The 12,755-nt window shown below is 64.3% G+C and overlaps 1 protein-coding gene across 3 annotated transcripts in view; it reads left to right on the forward strand.

The window, feature by feature from the left end:
- The window catches only part of NCOR2 (nuclear receptor corepressor 2), a gene marked incomplete at both ends in the record, with an annotated part of 110,011 nt that overhangs the window by 36,508 nt on the left and 60,748 nt on the right, over positions 1–12,755 (forward strand). For 2 of the 3 annotated variants that reach the window (XM_084253004.1, XM_084253005.1), the window contains 5 exons: positions 4,009–4,181; positions 4,737–4,827; positions 6,024–6,202; positions 9,325–9,379; positions 11,380–11,478. In XM_084253004.1, the coding sequence (XP_084109130.1) occupies positions 4,009–4,181; positions 4,737–4,827; positions 6,024–6,202; positions 9,325–9,379; positions 11,380–11,478 (597 nt within the window). Of the gene's footprint in view, positions 1–4,008; positions 4,182–4,733; positions 4,828–6,023; positions 6,203–9,324; positions 9,380–11,379; positions 11,479–12,755 lie in introns of all 3 variants that reach the window. The other variant, XM_084253003.1, reaches the window with a different exon arrangement.

Here is a 12,755-nt window from a genome sequence, read left to right on the forward strand (position 1 = left end):
ATGGGGAGGGCTGGGAGGCGGGCCCGAGAGTGTCTAGCCCATGGGGAGGGGTGGTCTCGATGGGGCTGCTGCCCCGGGATTCTTTAATAGGAAAGGTGCAAAGGCTAGTCCAGCAAGGATTTCTGTGGCTGGATCTGGGATTGAGGGGGGTCCGAGGGGCTGCCCACATGCTGCACCCCAGGCATCCCTCACCTCTTCCCAGGGGCCAGGAGGTGCCTGACTTCCTTTCCCAGACCTGGTCCTTGAGCACCTCCACCTGGCAAGGCTGGCTCAGGCCTCTCCATGCAGAGTAGGGCTGCCACGCACGGCAGGTGAGGCTTTGGTGCTGCCTGTGCAGGAGCAGGATGCCGACCAGTGGCAGGCGAGCGCGCCGGTGGCGTGACCTGCTCCATCACCCTCACGGCGTCCACGGACCCCCGTGTGCCAGCCCCAGTCGCTGCCGCGCTGTGCTCAGACGTGCGGCTGGCAGGGGCTGGGGAAGGGCTAGGAGGAAGTCCTGGGTCAGGTGCTCCCTGCCGCCCCGGGCGCTTCTGAGCATGCGTGTTTGTGGCTTTCGTCCTCCATGCTGGGCACGCGTTAGCCCACTTTTCCAGGGAGGGAAGTGAGGCACAGAGCAGTTCAGTCGCTTGCTCCAGAATCCACAGCGGGAAGGGATGGAGTCGGGATCTGAACCCCTGTCTGCGCTCTGAGCCTCCTGAGAGGCTGTTTCTGCCCACAGGGTTCAGCCCTGTGGCTTCTGGTGAGGAACTCGGGAGGCGTCTGGGGTGTGGCGGGAGCAGGGCTGTGCCCACGTGTGGAGAGCGCCGTCCGGGCTATTTGGGTCTGGGTGGGGGTCGCCCGGGGCAGGACTGGAGCGGTGCCCAGGTGCATGCCGCCTGAGCCTGGGGGGGCAGGTGGGAGATGGGCAGCCGGGGCCTGGAGTCCAGGCACCCAGCACGGCACAGGGGGGTGGTGTGACTTGGGGGGTCTTTCGTCACCCCCGCGCACCTCCCACCTGCTTTGGCCCCGGGCCCTAGGTGGGCCCGCTCTGGACCCCGGGTCCTCTGGGTGAAACTTGGGGGCTTCCCAGCCTTCGCTTGCTTAGGCCCCTGGGTCCCCAGATGGGGCGGTGGGCGGCGCGGCCCCTACTCCAGGAGGGAAGGGGCTGGTGTCTGGCTGGTATCCAGCTCATTCCCTGAGTGGGCCGGGAGGAGCCTGTCGGGGGCCCCAGAGCATGGCTCTGGATAGAGGGGCTGGGCGGGGCGGGTGGTTTGGCCTAGGACCTCTGCACCAGGTGGGAGTGATGAGGAAGGACCAGCCGAAAACCTGGGGTTGGGGTGTCAGGCTGGCCCCAGGCTGGAACCCACTGGGGTAACAGAATGGACGTGTAGGGGTGGGGGGACCGTGGTGGGGGCAGAGTCCCTAGAAAGTTTGCCCTCCTGCCAGGACGACCCACTCAGAGGTCATTCTGGACACGGGGGCTCCTGATTACTCTTAGTGGAGAGCGCCAAGTCTTGTTCGTGACGACTGGCAGCTGGACAGAGCGAAGGGCCGCGGACAGGCCCCGGAGTCTGTCTGTGCATTTGCCTCCTCGGGATGTTGTTGCACAGAGAGCAGGCAGAGACCGGGCCCCTCACCCCGGCGCCTCCGTGCCGTCCCCCGAGCGGAGGGACTCACCGTCACACCTGAAACTGGTGGCTCCTGCGGCCTTCCACCGCCTCCTCTTTGTGTCTGTTGTCCTGCTTGGGGTTGGGGTGCATTTGGGTGGACGAGGAAGACCCCCTGCAAGGGCTGGGGGGCGTTGGGGGGTTACATCTTATCTCGATGACCCCTTGGGTTCTCTCGAGGGGTGGAGGGGAAGTGGGGTTTATAGAGCAAGCCATGACGGACCTTCCAGAACCATGGGGCAGCTTTGCACCCGGGCAGCGGCCTCTCCTGTTTGTGTCCAGTGAGCCCATGTCGTGGCAGGGGTGGGGGTCACCAGGCCTCAGTGCTGCGTGCCCCACCCCACTGGGCCAGGCCCCATGGACACAAACCCACCACCCGTGCCGGGTCTCAGAGCCAGCAGGAGCCCCTAGGCCTGCCCTGTGGGGAGCTGAGCTCTGCCTGTGGGAGGCCCGAGTGAGGGGACAGGTCAGGCTGAGCTGTGAATCCCACTGCACCTGCTGGGTGAGGTCTTGGGGCCGCCCAGCCCTCTTTCCCCCTCTGAGAAGTGGGGCGGATGGAGCGTGGTGCCAGGTGGAGTACGTGATGGGGACGATGGACGCAGCCCTCAGCCGAGGCAGTAGAGTGTGTCCCCCAGGAGGCCGGGGCTCGGCTCCTGAGGCCTCGGGGGCTGTTCCCCAGCTCCAGGCGCCTTCTCCCCAGACCTCCCCCTCCTCTGCTCCCAGTGGACGCCCTCATGGGACTTGGGCCTCCCCAAGCCGGCGCCTCGTCTCAGACCCCTCACCCCACCTGGGCAGAGCCTTTCCTTGGCTTGGCCCCGTGTCCATGTCCTGCGGTGAGGAAGTGGACGTGTCTTTCGGGGTCACCGTCCCACCCACTGCAGGCGGTCGGTTTGCAGCATCGTCCACCTTTCGCTTTCCTGAGGCAGCTCAGACGCCCCTTGTGCCCCTCCCGGCCCCCCGGCTTCCACGACTGCGCAGCCGAAGCCTCGAGCAGGACCTCACGCTTCACCCAGCTCCTGGCTGCTCCTCCCTGCCCCTCGGCCCGAGGCTGGGGCCCTCCGGGGCCCCCTCTCTCCTCACCTCCCTGAAGTGCGGAGCTGCCTCATGCTCCTCCTGGGTGGGCAGAAGCTCAAATACCTTCTGGGCCACAGTTTCCTCATCTGTTCTGTGGGGATGATAGAAACTCTGCCTCTTGGGGCTGCGCTGGGAACGCAGCTGCAGGCTGACCCCCGAGTTCATGTGGGGTTGCAAGGAGCCTCAGATAGACAAAGCAGCCTGATAAAGAGCAGCCAAATGGGAAGACACACATGCCCCAGTTTCTAAAGGTCCCCAAAGCTGCAGGGGGGGCAGCAACATGGCCTGGGCCAGGCCGGGCGTGGGAGGAGAAAGGGGCTGGATGAGCCTTCTCCTGTGCTGATGGCCCGTCCTCAGCCCAGGGGCTTCACCCACAGCACACGTGAGATAGACCTGCATCTCCCTCTCCAAGGGCTCCTGGGGCACCCACATATAGAGAGGCCCCGTGGGCTGAGCCAAGTTCCGTCCCCTGGGGGTCGTGCCCTAGCTGCCCGTTTGTCAAAGGCCAAGGTCACCGGCCCCCTTGGTCAGAAACAGAGGCAGGGTGGGGTTCTGGGCAGAGGACCAGAGAGCTGTCTGGTTGCGCCGGGGCATCAAGATGGCATTCAGGCGAGAGCCCCAGGCCCGCCGTCTGTCTGCAGCAGCTGTCAGGGATGGGACTCTGGAGATAGGGGTCTCGGCGGCCAGGCCCTCCCACCTGCAGGAGGCCAGGTCACCTTGGAGATGTGGGAGCCAGCTGGCCGGTGGGGGAGGCTCCTTGCAGACAGTAGCAGGCAGCACTGAGTTTGGATGTGGGGAGGGACTTCCGCGGCCTGCACAGACACAAGGCCTCCTTGCTGGGCCTGGGAGTAGGACACCTGAGCCGGGATGAGGAACTGGTCAGAAAGCGGATGCTTTCCAGGGGCTGCCCCCACAGACATCCCAGAGCCACAGCGGCTGGCGGGACTTCCTGCGGGGATGGGGCCGGGCCAGGGTGCGCTGCCCGCTGTGTGTGGTGGGGCCAGGGCCTGGATCCTCCATTTGGCCAACTTGTTTTAAACGTCACGGCCACCGGGGGCTGGCAGCTTCCGTGTGGGGCCAGGCCTTGCCAGAGCAGTGAGACAGGCGGGTGGCCGATGTTCGGGAGGGAGGCGGCCAGGCCCGAGGGGAGCTGTGGGCCTTCCCTGGGGTCTGCACAGGTCTCTGACGTTGTGTCTGCTGTGTGCGCCTCAGAGCCGGGTGTGGGAGCGGGGGGCTGGGCGTGCAGATGCGGAGGCCGCCCCATTGTGCGCTGGCTGTGCCCGTCCAGGAGCAGAAGTTCTGCCAGCGCTATGACCAGCTCATGGAGGCCTGGGAGAAGAAGGTGGAGCGCATCGAGAACAACCCCCGGCGGCGGGCCAAAGAGAGCAAGGTGCGCGAGTACTACGAGAAGCAGTTCCCGGAGATCCGCAAGCAGCGGGAGCTGCAGGAGCGCATGCAGAGGTGAGGGCCCGCCCGCCCCGCTTCCCTGCACCCCCCCCCCCCCGGGGCCTTGAGTGCCAGGAGCGGCGTCTCAAGCTGCCTCTGGGTGCTGCTGGGCTCTGCCTGACCATGACACTTAATTGAAACAAGTGGGTGGGGTGGATCAAGCGCCTTCCACTGTGGATAGAGGGGTGTGCTGGCTCGGAAGGCAGGTTGGGGTGCTGTGTCCCTAAGGATCTGTGTCAGACAGTGGGTGCTTGGCGACCTGTGGCTGTGGTTTCTGCTGTCACCGAAGCTAGGCAGGCGCTGTGGGCACATCCCAGTGGACACTCAGAGTCCCGTCCCCCCGTCTGCATCCAAACCTTGGTGCAAGCACAGTCCTTGGGGCCAGAGAGGGGGATACTGGGATGTGCGTGTGGCCTGGGCTTTGGGGAGGCATCTTAGGAGAGAAGGGCTGGGTACCCTGAGGTTTCAGGGTGCTGGTGATCCCCGCATGCCTCCCTCCCCGCCTGCCCACACCCTGGGGAGCAGTGGCCGAGGCGCTGGTCCTGAGCGTGTCCCTCTGGTCTCCAGCAGGGTGGGCCAGCGCGGCAGCGGGCTCTCCATGTCGGCCGCCCGCAGTGAGCACGAGGTGTCTGAGATCATCGACGGCCTCTCGGAGCAGGAGGTGGGTCAGCCCGCGCCGAGGCCCCGAGCGTGGGGAGGGTGCCCTGTGGCAGAATCCAGCCAAGGAGGCTGAATCAAGGGGTTTGCGGCCAAAGGGTGGGCACAACCAACGGGAGCTGCAGCAGCAGGGGTGGGGATTCGGCGGCTGAAGTTAGAGGCAGGCGGCCCTTCTGGGAGCCGCGCCTGGTGGCTGGGGCACTGGCGTCTGGGCTGATTATGTCCCCACCGGAGGCCACTTTCCTAGGTCCTGGGCACACGAGAACGTGGGCCCAGTGTCCTCAGGGTTGCCGAGGAAATGGCATTTGGGGTGATGGTCAGAATGGAAATTGGGCAGAAGCTTCACTTCCTACAGACTCCCTGGGGGTGAGAAGTGGGGTTGGGGGAGGGTGGGGCCTCAGCAGCACCCCGAGGGCCGAGCAGGGCATCCTGCTTGAGCCGTGTCTGCCGTGACCTCGCAGGTCGTTGCCTTTGGGCAGGTGGGGGCCGCAGGGGAGGTGCCCACGTGCTGGGCGGGCTCAGGCCTCTGGGGAGCGTGGGGGGGCTAGCCCTGGCCCGCCTCCGGAGATGGACAATTAATCGCCACTAATGGGCTGGCTGCCGAGATTCGGGGAAATGGAGCAGCTGAGTGGTGGCTCAGGGCCTCTTAACAGCCATCCCCATGCACTACGAGGAGAAGCCGGCTCCGTCGGGCTGGGCGGCCTCGGTCCCAAGTGGGCAGCTCGGAGGAGCCGGGTGCCAGCGTGGGGGCAGGTGGACACGGATCTGTGGCCTCGCGGGGCCCTCCCTGAGCGAGGTGGCCCCCGCGCCCTCGGCTGCCGCCGCCTGGCCCCTCTGCCCTCCCGCCCCGGCGGCCTGTCTCCTGCGCGGGCCGCCCGCTGCACAGCTTCCCTGCAGTGTTTTATGGCGCTTGCATTTCCAAGGGGAAGATTCATTGCTCCCCTCTCCCCACAGATAAGGCCACGGCTGCTCCCTGCATCTAATTTACAGCCCTGCCCCCCATAAACCTGTCTGGGGCCGCCTTTAAATCCTCCCTCCCCCAGCACAGGCTGTTACTGTTCTTGGACTCGTCCTTCTCCCTCTCTCTGGTGCCTCTTGCCGTCCCGCTGGCCTCCAAGGCCCCCGGCGCTGCTGGCGGGACCTCTGCCCGCCCCGCGCCATCCCTGTCTCCCCCGACCGGCCTTCTCCGCGTCCCCCTAGAACCTGGAGAAGCAGATGCGCCAGCTGGCCGTGATCCCGCCCATGCTGTACGACGCCGACCAGCAGCGGATCAAGTTCATCAACATGAACGGGCTCATGGACGACCCCATGAAGGTGTACAAGGACCGGCAGGTCATGAACATGTGGAGCGAGCAGGAGAAGGAGACCTTCCGGGAGAAGTGAGTGGCCCCGGCCCCGGCCCGAGGCGTGTGCTGCTGCCCAGGCCACTGTGATGCGCCAGCCGGGCGGCTCCCGCCGGCAGGAATTGGTTTCTTGGAGCTCTGAGGTCAGGTGGCGGCGGGCTCGCTGCTCCTGGAGGCCCGGGCCCCACCTCACCTGTCCCACCTTCCAGGGACCTTGTTCCTCCTGCTGGCAGAGGGAGCCGCCCTCCTCTGCCCGGGCGTCGCGGGATCGCTGTCCCGTGTCCACAGTGGATCCAGGACCCTCCTCCTGCAGGGTGACCTCATCCTCACCGATTTCATTTGCAGAGAGCTCATTTCCAAATAAGGTCACCTTCTGAGGTCCTGGGTAGACACAGATTTGGGGGAGCACTACTCAACCCAGCCCAAGGGTAGAGCAGCCTGCTGTGCCGGGGCGGTGTGGACGGGAGAAGGAGGCAGATCTCGGGGTGCTGAGCCTTGGACGGGGTGTGCCCGCGGCCCCGTGGCTCCATCTGACTCTGAAAGTGACTTGTTGCGAGTGCCCTCCCCCCAGGACCGGTGCGGATGGGCGCTGTGCGTTTACCCCTCTGCTCCCTCATTGCTGCACTGCCAGGCCACCCCCCACGCAGGTGTGGAAACAGGCTCAGAGAGGTCAAGTCACTTAACAAAGGTCACAAAGCTCGCCTTTCAAAGGCAGGAGCGGGACTCACCCGTCCCCAGCTCTGGGGCAGGTGCCGGGCTTGATGGGAGCAGAGAGCAGGGGGCTTTGGAAAGCAGATGGGGGAGTTGGATGCTGAGAGGTGAGACCGCCGGGTCTGGCTCGCATGAGAGGATGACGGGAGACCGGGAGGAGCTGCCAGGGGAGAAGCTTCCTTCCCGCCATCAGACTCAACAGCCGGGTCCCAGGGGACCACATTGGGCCACAAGTGAGAGAGTGGGAAACTGAGGCACGAGCCCTCTGAGCTCGTCCCCTCTGGAAACAGACCGACCACTGGCCTGGCCACTGGACCTCCGCCTCTGTACCCAGCGGGCTCCGCCGGCCCATTTCTGCAGACGACCCGTGTGCTCCAGCCACCTGCGTGGGCTGGGTCATGGGGCTGGGCCGTCCCCGGGCTCTCTGGGACGGCGTCCCGAGGCGCCAGGCTGGGCATGGGGGACGGGTGCGCCGCTCCGGGCCGTGGGCAAAGCTGGGCGAGTCAGCTGGCGCAGGCACACGGGCACTTGGGAAGGACACGAGGCACCACTGAAGAGGCTTTTGGGGGGAAAGTAATGTTTAGAAGGACTTTTAATTGTGGGCATTTTAAAACCCAGATCCGCACAGGGACGGCCGTGGCACAGACTGGCAGCCCCCCGGGAGCAGGGCTGGGGGCAGGCCCTGCCGTGTGCAGACTTACCATGCCGGGCAGGGCGGCCCAGCTCCGCGGCGGCTCACGTCAGCGCGCGGTCCCAGGCTCGTCCAGCGCGGCCTGCTGGCTGTTGTGCAATTTTAAGCCAGTGAAGTGACGGTGACCGGCCATGGCCGTAAACTAGACGTTACTGTTGTATCGGGAATTCAGATCTCTGGCACGGCCGACACTTTTAGTTACAGATGCTCGTTAACAAAAGGCATGTTTCTGGGTGCCTTCTGAATTTCAGTCTTTCTGGGGGTTCCACGTTGCTCTTTGTACTGGCGCTAACTCAGTAGCTGGAGCACGGGGGCCGGACTCGGCCGCCTGCAGCCTGGAGCACAAGTCCGGCCGAGAGCTGCCTGGCCGCTGTCTTCCAGGCACGTCTTTCTGGTTGGCGTCTTATTTTCAGCAGAGTGGGGAGCACCCAGGGCCTAGGGGAGCAGTGTCCTGCGCTGTGCCACTCATTGGCTTTGTGACCTGGACCAGCCACTTCCCGCTCCGAGCCTCAGTTTCTTCATCTATAAAATGGGCGAACAGCAGGGCCGCCCTGTTGCGCCGTGGTGAGGTGCCCGGTGCCTCAGAGACCTTGGGGGGACGCAGGCAGAGGACACGGGTAGAGGTCAGGGAGGTGGAGCAGTCGGTCTGGGCGAGCCCCAAGCCTGCTCTCTTGGGGGGCCCATCTCTGCTTGGGGAAACCCCGTGGAAAGGATTTACAGGGAAGGAAATGTCACTGGGGGCCAACGCGGGAGGGACTCCGTCTGGAGAAGAAGAGCGATAGACCGGCTCCGTTTTGCAGGCTGCCCGAGGCGGGATCCCAGGCCGGGGAAGCCTGCCACTCCGGCGCACGGCTTCCTCTGGGGAGGGAGAAGAAGCCGTTCCGGAATCTCCGGTGTCTGGTTGGGGAGCAGGGAGGGGCCCGCTGGCCTCTGCCCAGCCATCTGGAGGCAGGACCAGCACTGTGCACTTGCTCAGGCTCCGGGTGGGGTGGGGGGGTGGGCGGTGTCTCCAGCAGCCTCATCTCTCCCCCCGGGAGGCTGAGGGGTGGTGGCGTGTCTTAGGGACAGCCAGACCGGGGCTGGACCCAGGCCAGCGACTCCACCCAGCATCCCTGGGGCCCAGAGGCCGTGACCCACATCTCCACCCCCGCTGTCCGCCTTCTCCTGTGGCCCTGACATTTCAGCCTGGCCGAGTTGTTTCCCAGTAATTCTCCTGGCTTTGCAGGAAGCCAGTTGGTGGGGTGCCAGCTCCCCGCACCCCCTCCGGCGTGAGTCCTCTCTCGCAGACTCCTTGGTTGGCCTGCCTCCTGCCCGCCTCCCCGCGGGCACTCCAGCCTCGGCTCCCACCTCTGCCCAGGATGGCAGCCTCGGCCGTGACCCGTGACCATGCTGGCGGGGGCCTGCGTGGGCTGGGCGAGGCCCAGCTTCCCAGACCCAGCCGGGGATAGAAACAAAAGCAGATTTCAAAGGGGGGGACCCCACCAAAGAGCTGCATGCAATGTCCTCATTTTTCCTGGAAGCCGCCTCCAGCAGGACAAACAAATATATTTTCAAAGGCGCTAAAACCAGTGACTCACTCCAAGGAACGCCCTCCCTCGCCCCTCCGCCCGCCCAGCCCTTCCCACACCCCCTGGGCTTAATTGCTCCGAGTGGGGCGGCGCCCGCCCGGCAGAGGTGGCAGGCGCCCGGAGCTCGGCGGCCGCCCAGCTGGGAGCCCCCCTCAGCCCGGCTCACATCAGCCCCCCTCTCCCCACAGGTTCATGCAGCACCCCAAGAACTTTGGCCTGATCGCATCGTTCCTGGAGAGGAAGGTGAGTTGCTGCCTGCCAGCCCAGCGGCCACCCGCCTGTGCCCCCACAGCGTCCACTCCCGTGGCGGCCGCCAGGGCAGACTCTCCCGTCCCTGCGCGAGGGCCGGGCTGTGGGTCCTCCCGCCGCCTCCAGTCCTCCCTTCGGGGAGCAGCAGCTGTGCCCCGCCCCTGCCTCCCTCCCTCCCAGGCCAGGGGGCGGGGCTCCAGGAAGGAAACCCAGAAAGGGGGGGGTGAGGGCGGAGGCTTCCCTGGAGCAGCTCCTCCCTCAGATGGGCCCCAGATCTGGAAGCGCTGCGCCGCCGCCCCCCCCCCCCCCACTGTTAGGCCTTGGGCTCTGTGGACGGGAGTGGCGTCCTTCCAGGGGCTGGACAGCAAGGCCGTTCTGATGGCCACTGCTTGCTCTCTGCCCCCGTAGCCCCACCAGGTGTGTGGCCAGCGAGTCCCATCTCTACACCTCCTTGCCCCCCACTCCCTGCTGGCGAGGGGTCCCTTTTTCTCCAGCTCCCCCTTGGCTAGGAGACCCAAAGCACCCCCAGAGGACAGTAAAGCACCCATTTTGTGCGCCCGCGAGGTGACTGGGATGGTCATTGCAGGGAGGGGCTGGGACCCGGGCCGGACGCCACCCCGGGCACCCCGTGTCATCGTGAGGCGCGAGGGGCTCTCACCCACTTCCTTGCCGGGGCTGCTGTTCTAAGCAGTGTCCTCCTGAATCGTGTCCCCCAGAGAGAGAGCTCCCCCGGCTCTGCACAGGCCCTCGTGCTTCCTGAGGACAGGCGGCCGGGAGCAGGGGTCTGGTGGCTGTTCAGCGGCTAACACTTGCTCCCAGCGGCCACCCCAGGAGCTGGGGCCCAGGCAGGGAGATGGCACGGCGCAGGGAGCTGCGGTCACCCCCTGCCCGAGAGCCAGGCAGAGCTGCCCTGTCCGCGGCCTTTCCTCTGACTTAGCGTGACTTCTTGGGGGGCGTGCACGGCCCAGGAGGCACTAGGTTAGGGCTCTCGGGGACGGCACCGCAGGGCTGGGACATTGGCGTTGGCTCAGCTCTGACTGGGGCGGGAGTCGGTGGTCTCTGCGCAGGAGGAGACGTTGGTAGAGCTTCCTCGAGGGTCTGTGGGGGGAGGGCCGCCTGTGCCCCATGCCCCTGGGGCCGGCAGGGTGGGAGCCAGTGGGGAAGGCGGCCAGGCCAAGGGCAGCAGCCAGAAGGCGCTTTCCCAGCTGCTCAGGAAGTCAGGGCCGTCCCCACGCGCAGATCCCGGCGTCCGACCGTAACGTGCTTTTCTTGGCAGCGGTGCGGCCACTCGAGCTACCCTGGGTGGGCCCGGGGCAGCCCCCGTTGTGGTGGATGCGTTCTGGGGCTTGGAGGCCCAGCCCGCGGCCCTCGCAGATGCCCCTCAGAGGGGTGCCCGGAGCCACCTGCCCACAGAGGCGGGCCTCATCTCCTGGGCCCGCCAGCTGCCTTCTGGGGAAGCCCCTCCTGTGGGTCCCGTCGGGCAAGGAGGCGCTGGGGCTCAGACCCCGTTCCCTGGAGAAGAGCCCGAGGCAGAGAAAAGATGACCAAGAGATGAAGGTTGCACGGGCACCCGTGTCAGGCTGGCACATGAAGCTGGGAGGAGGTCACACAGGGCCCCAGATACCGGGGGGAGGGCAAGGAGACCCAGACCTGGCTTGGGGAGACTGAGTTGTGCAGCTGGGACCTGCAGGCCTGGGGCCCCGGGGCTGGCAGGTGGCAGCGTCTCTGTGTAATTAACCTGAGCGGCACCAGTAATGAGGACAGGTGACGCGGCTGGACTGTGTGCTCTGGGCTGGGTGCGGTACTCGTAATGTTCACTTGTCGGGCCCAACGTCGGTACCCCCACTCCACAGGTGAGAAGACAGGCACGGGGTCGGTGGCTCGGCCAAGGCCGCCAGCCAGGTGGTGGAGGCAGGATTGATCCCAGGCCCCTGGCTATTCCCATCATCCACACTGTGCACCCCTCAGCCTTCCTCTCTGTCTCTACCCTGCAGACGGTGGCCGAGTGTGTCCTTTATTACTATCTGACCAAGAAAAATGAGAACTATAAGAGCCTGGTGAGGAGGAGCTACCGGCGCCGTGGCAAGAGCCAGGTGAGTTGCTCAGCCGTGGCTCCCTGCGGTGGTGGGGAGACTGTGTCTGGGGGTGTTCAGCCTACCCCAATAGCAGAATTTTCTCATCCTAGAAAATTCTAGAACTCCTGGACCTGTGGCTAAAAAGCCACATTCCCAAAGCAAGGATAACTAGAGCTGGTCCACAAACCTAACTTTTTTTTTAATGGTTTTATGTGTTTATTTTAATTCATATTTGATTATGAGAGTAAAATAGCCTGCAGCTTTTCAGACATCACTACTTAGGAGGAGACTGAGTTTATTTAAGTTTGAGCAGGTTTTGGCAAACTCTGGCTCCCATCCTATGTCCGGCCCTCAGCCTGTTGGTGAATAAAGTTTTATTGGCACATAGCCATGTTCATTCATTTACATAAATTATTGCAGCAGTAGCAGCGCTGAGGAGTCACTTCCTTTACAGAAAGAGTTTGTTATAGGAGAAAGGAGTTGGCTTAAAGAAAAAAAAGTCAGCAAATAAGGGTAAAGTGATGGGGGTCGGTTGCACCCCTTTTAAAGGAGGGTTGTGAGTGCTTGGTGTGGGGGGACAAAGGGACAGGGTATCTTGGTTTTACTTCCAGGCTGTTGAGAATCAGCTCCAAGCACATGCTGGGAGCACCTGGCTGGAAGGGCAGGTGCTGAGGCAGGCGGGACTCTGCGGGACCCTGCAGAGGGCATGGGGCACAGCTCTAGATTCTGGTCGAGCCATAAGGCAATGCCCTTCCCTGGCAGCTGTGGCCTGAGGGAGCTGGGAGTGTGACCAAAGCCAAGAGTGGGAGTGGGGACCCTGAGGTTTTCTTAGCTGGGTGCTCCTGACACTGGCATCTTCCCGGTCCTGCAGGCCCTCCTGCCTTCCCTTTCCCAGACTGTTGAGAGCAGGACCCTAAGGGCACCAGGTTCAGCAGCCACCAGTGGTCCCAGGGTCCGCTGTGACGCACCCACTTGGCAATCGAGTCCCATGGCCTGTCCACTCGACTTCCTAACACGCATCTTTGGTTTTCTTGATCACTTTCTTGGGACTCTGCTTCAGGGGTACAGATCCACTCTGAACCGAGTATAATTAGGGAGACCACTTTGTTGACAACCCCTCACTGCATCCTGAACCTCAGGCTGGAATCACTGGGACTGAGAGCTGGTCCTCGCTGGCCTGATGGCTGAAGGGTCACTGTGTTTGGAGGGTGGGTAGTGTTTTTTCTCTAATTTTATGTAGCCACAGTTGACCAGCCTGCTCTTCCATCTGACAGATGTGTAAAACTAAAGCTTAC

This window comes from Talpa europaea (genome assembly GCF_964194135.1).
Source record: "Talpa europaea genome assembly, chromosome: 14".
Classification (NCBI taxonomy): domain Eukaryota; kingdom Metazoa; phylum Chordata; class Mammalia; order Eulipotyphla; family Talpidae; genus Talpa; species Talpa europaea.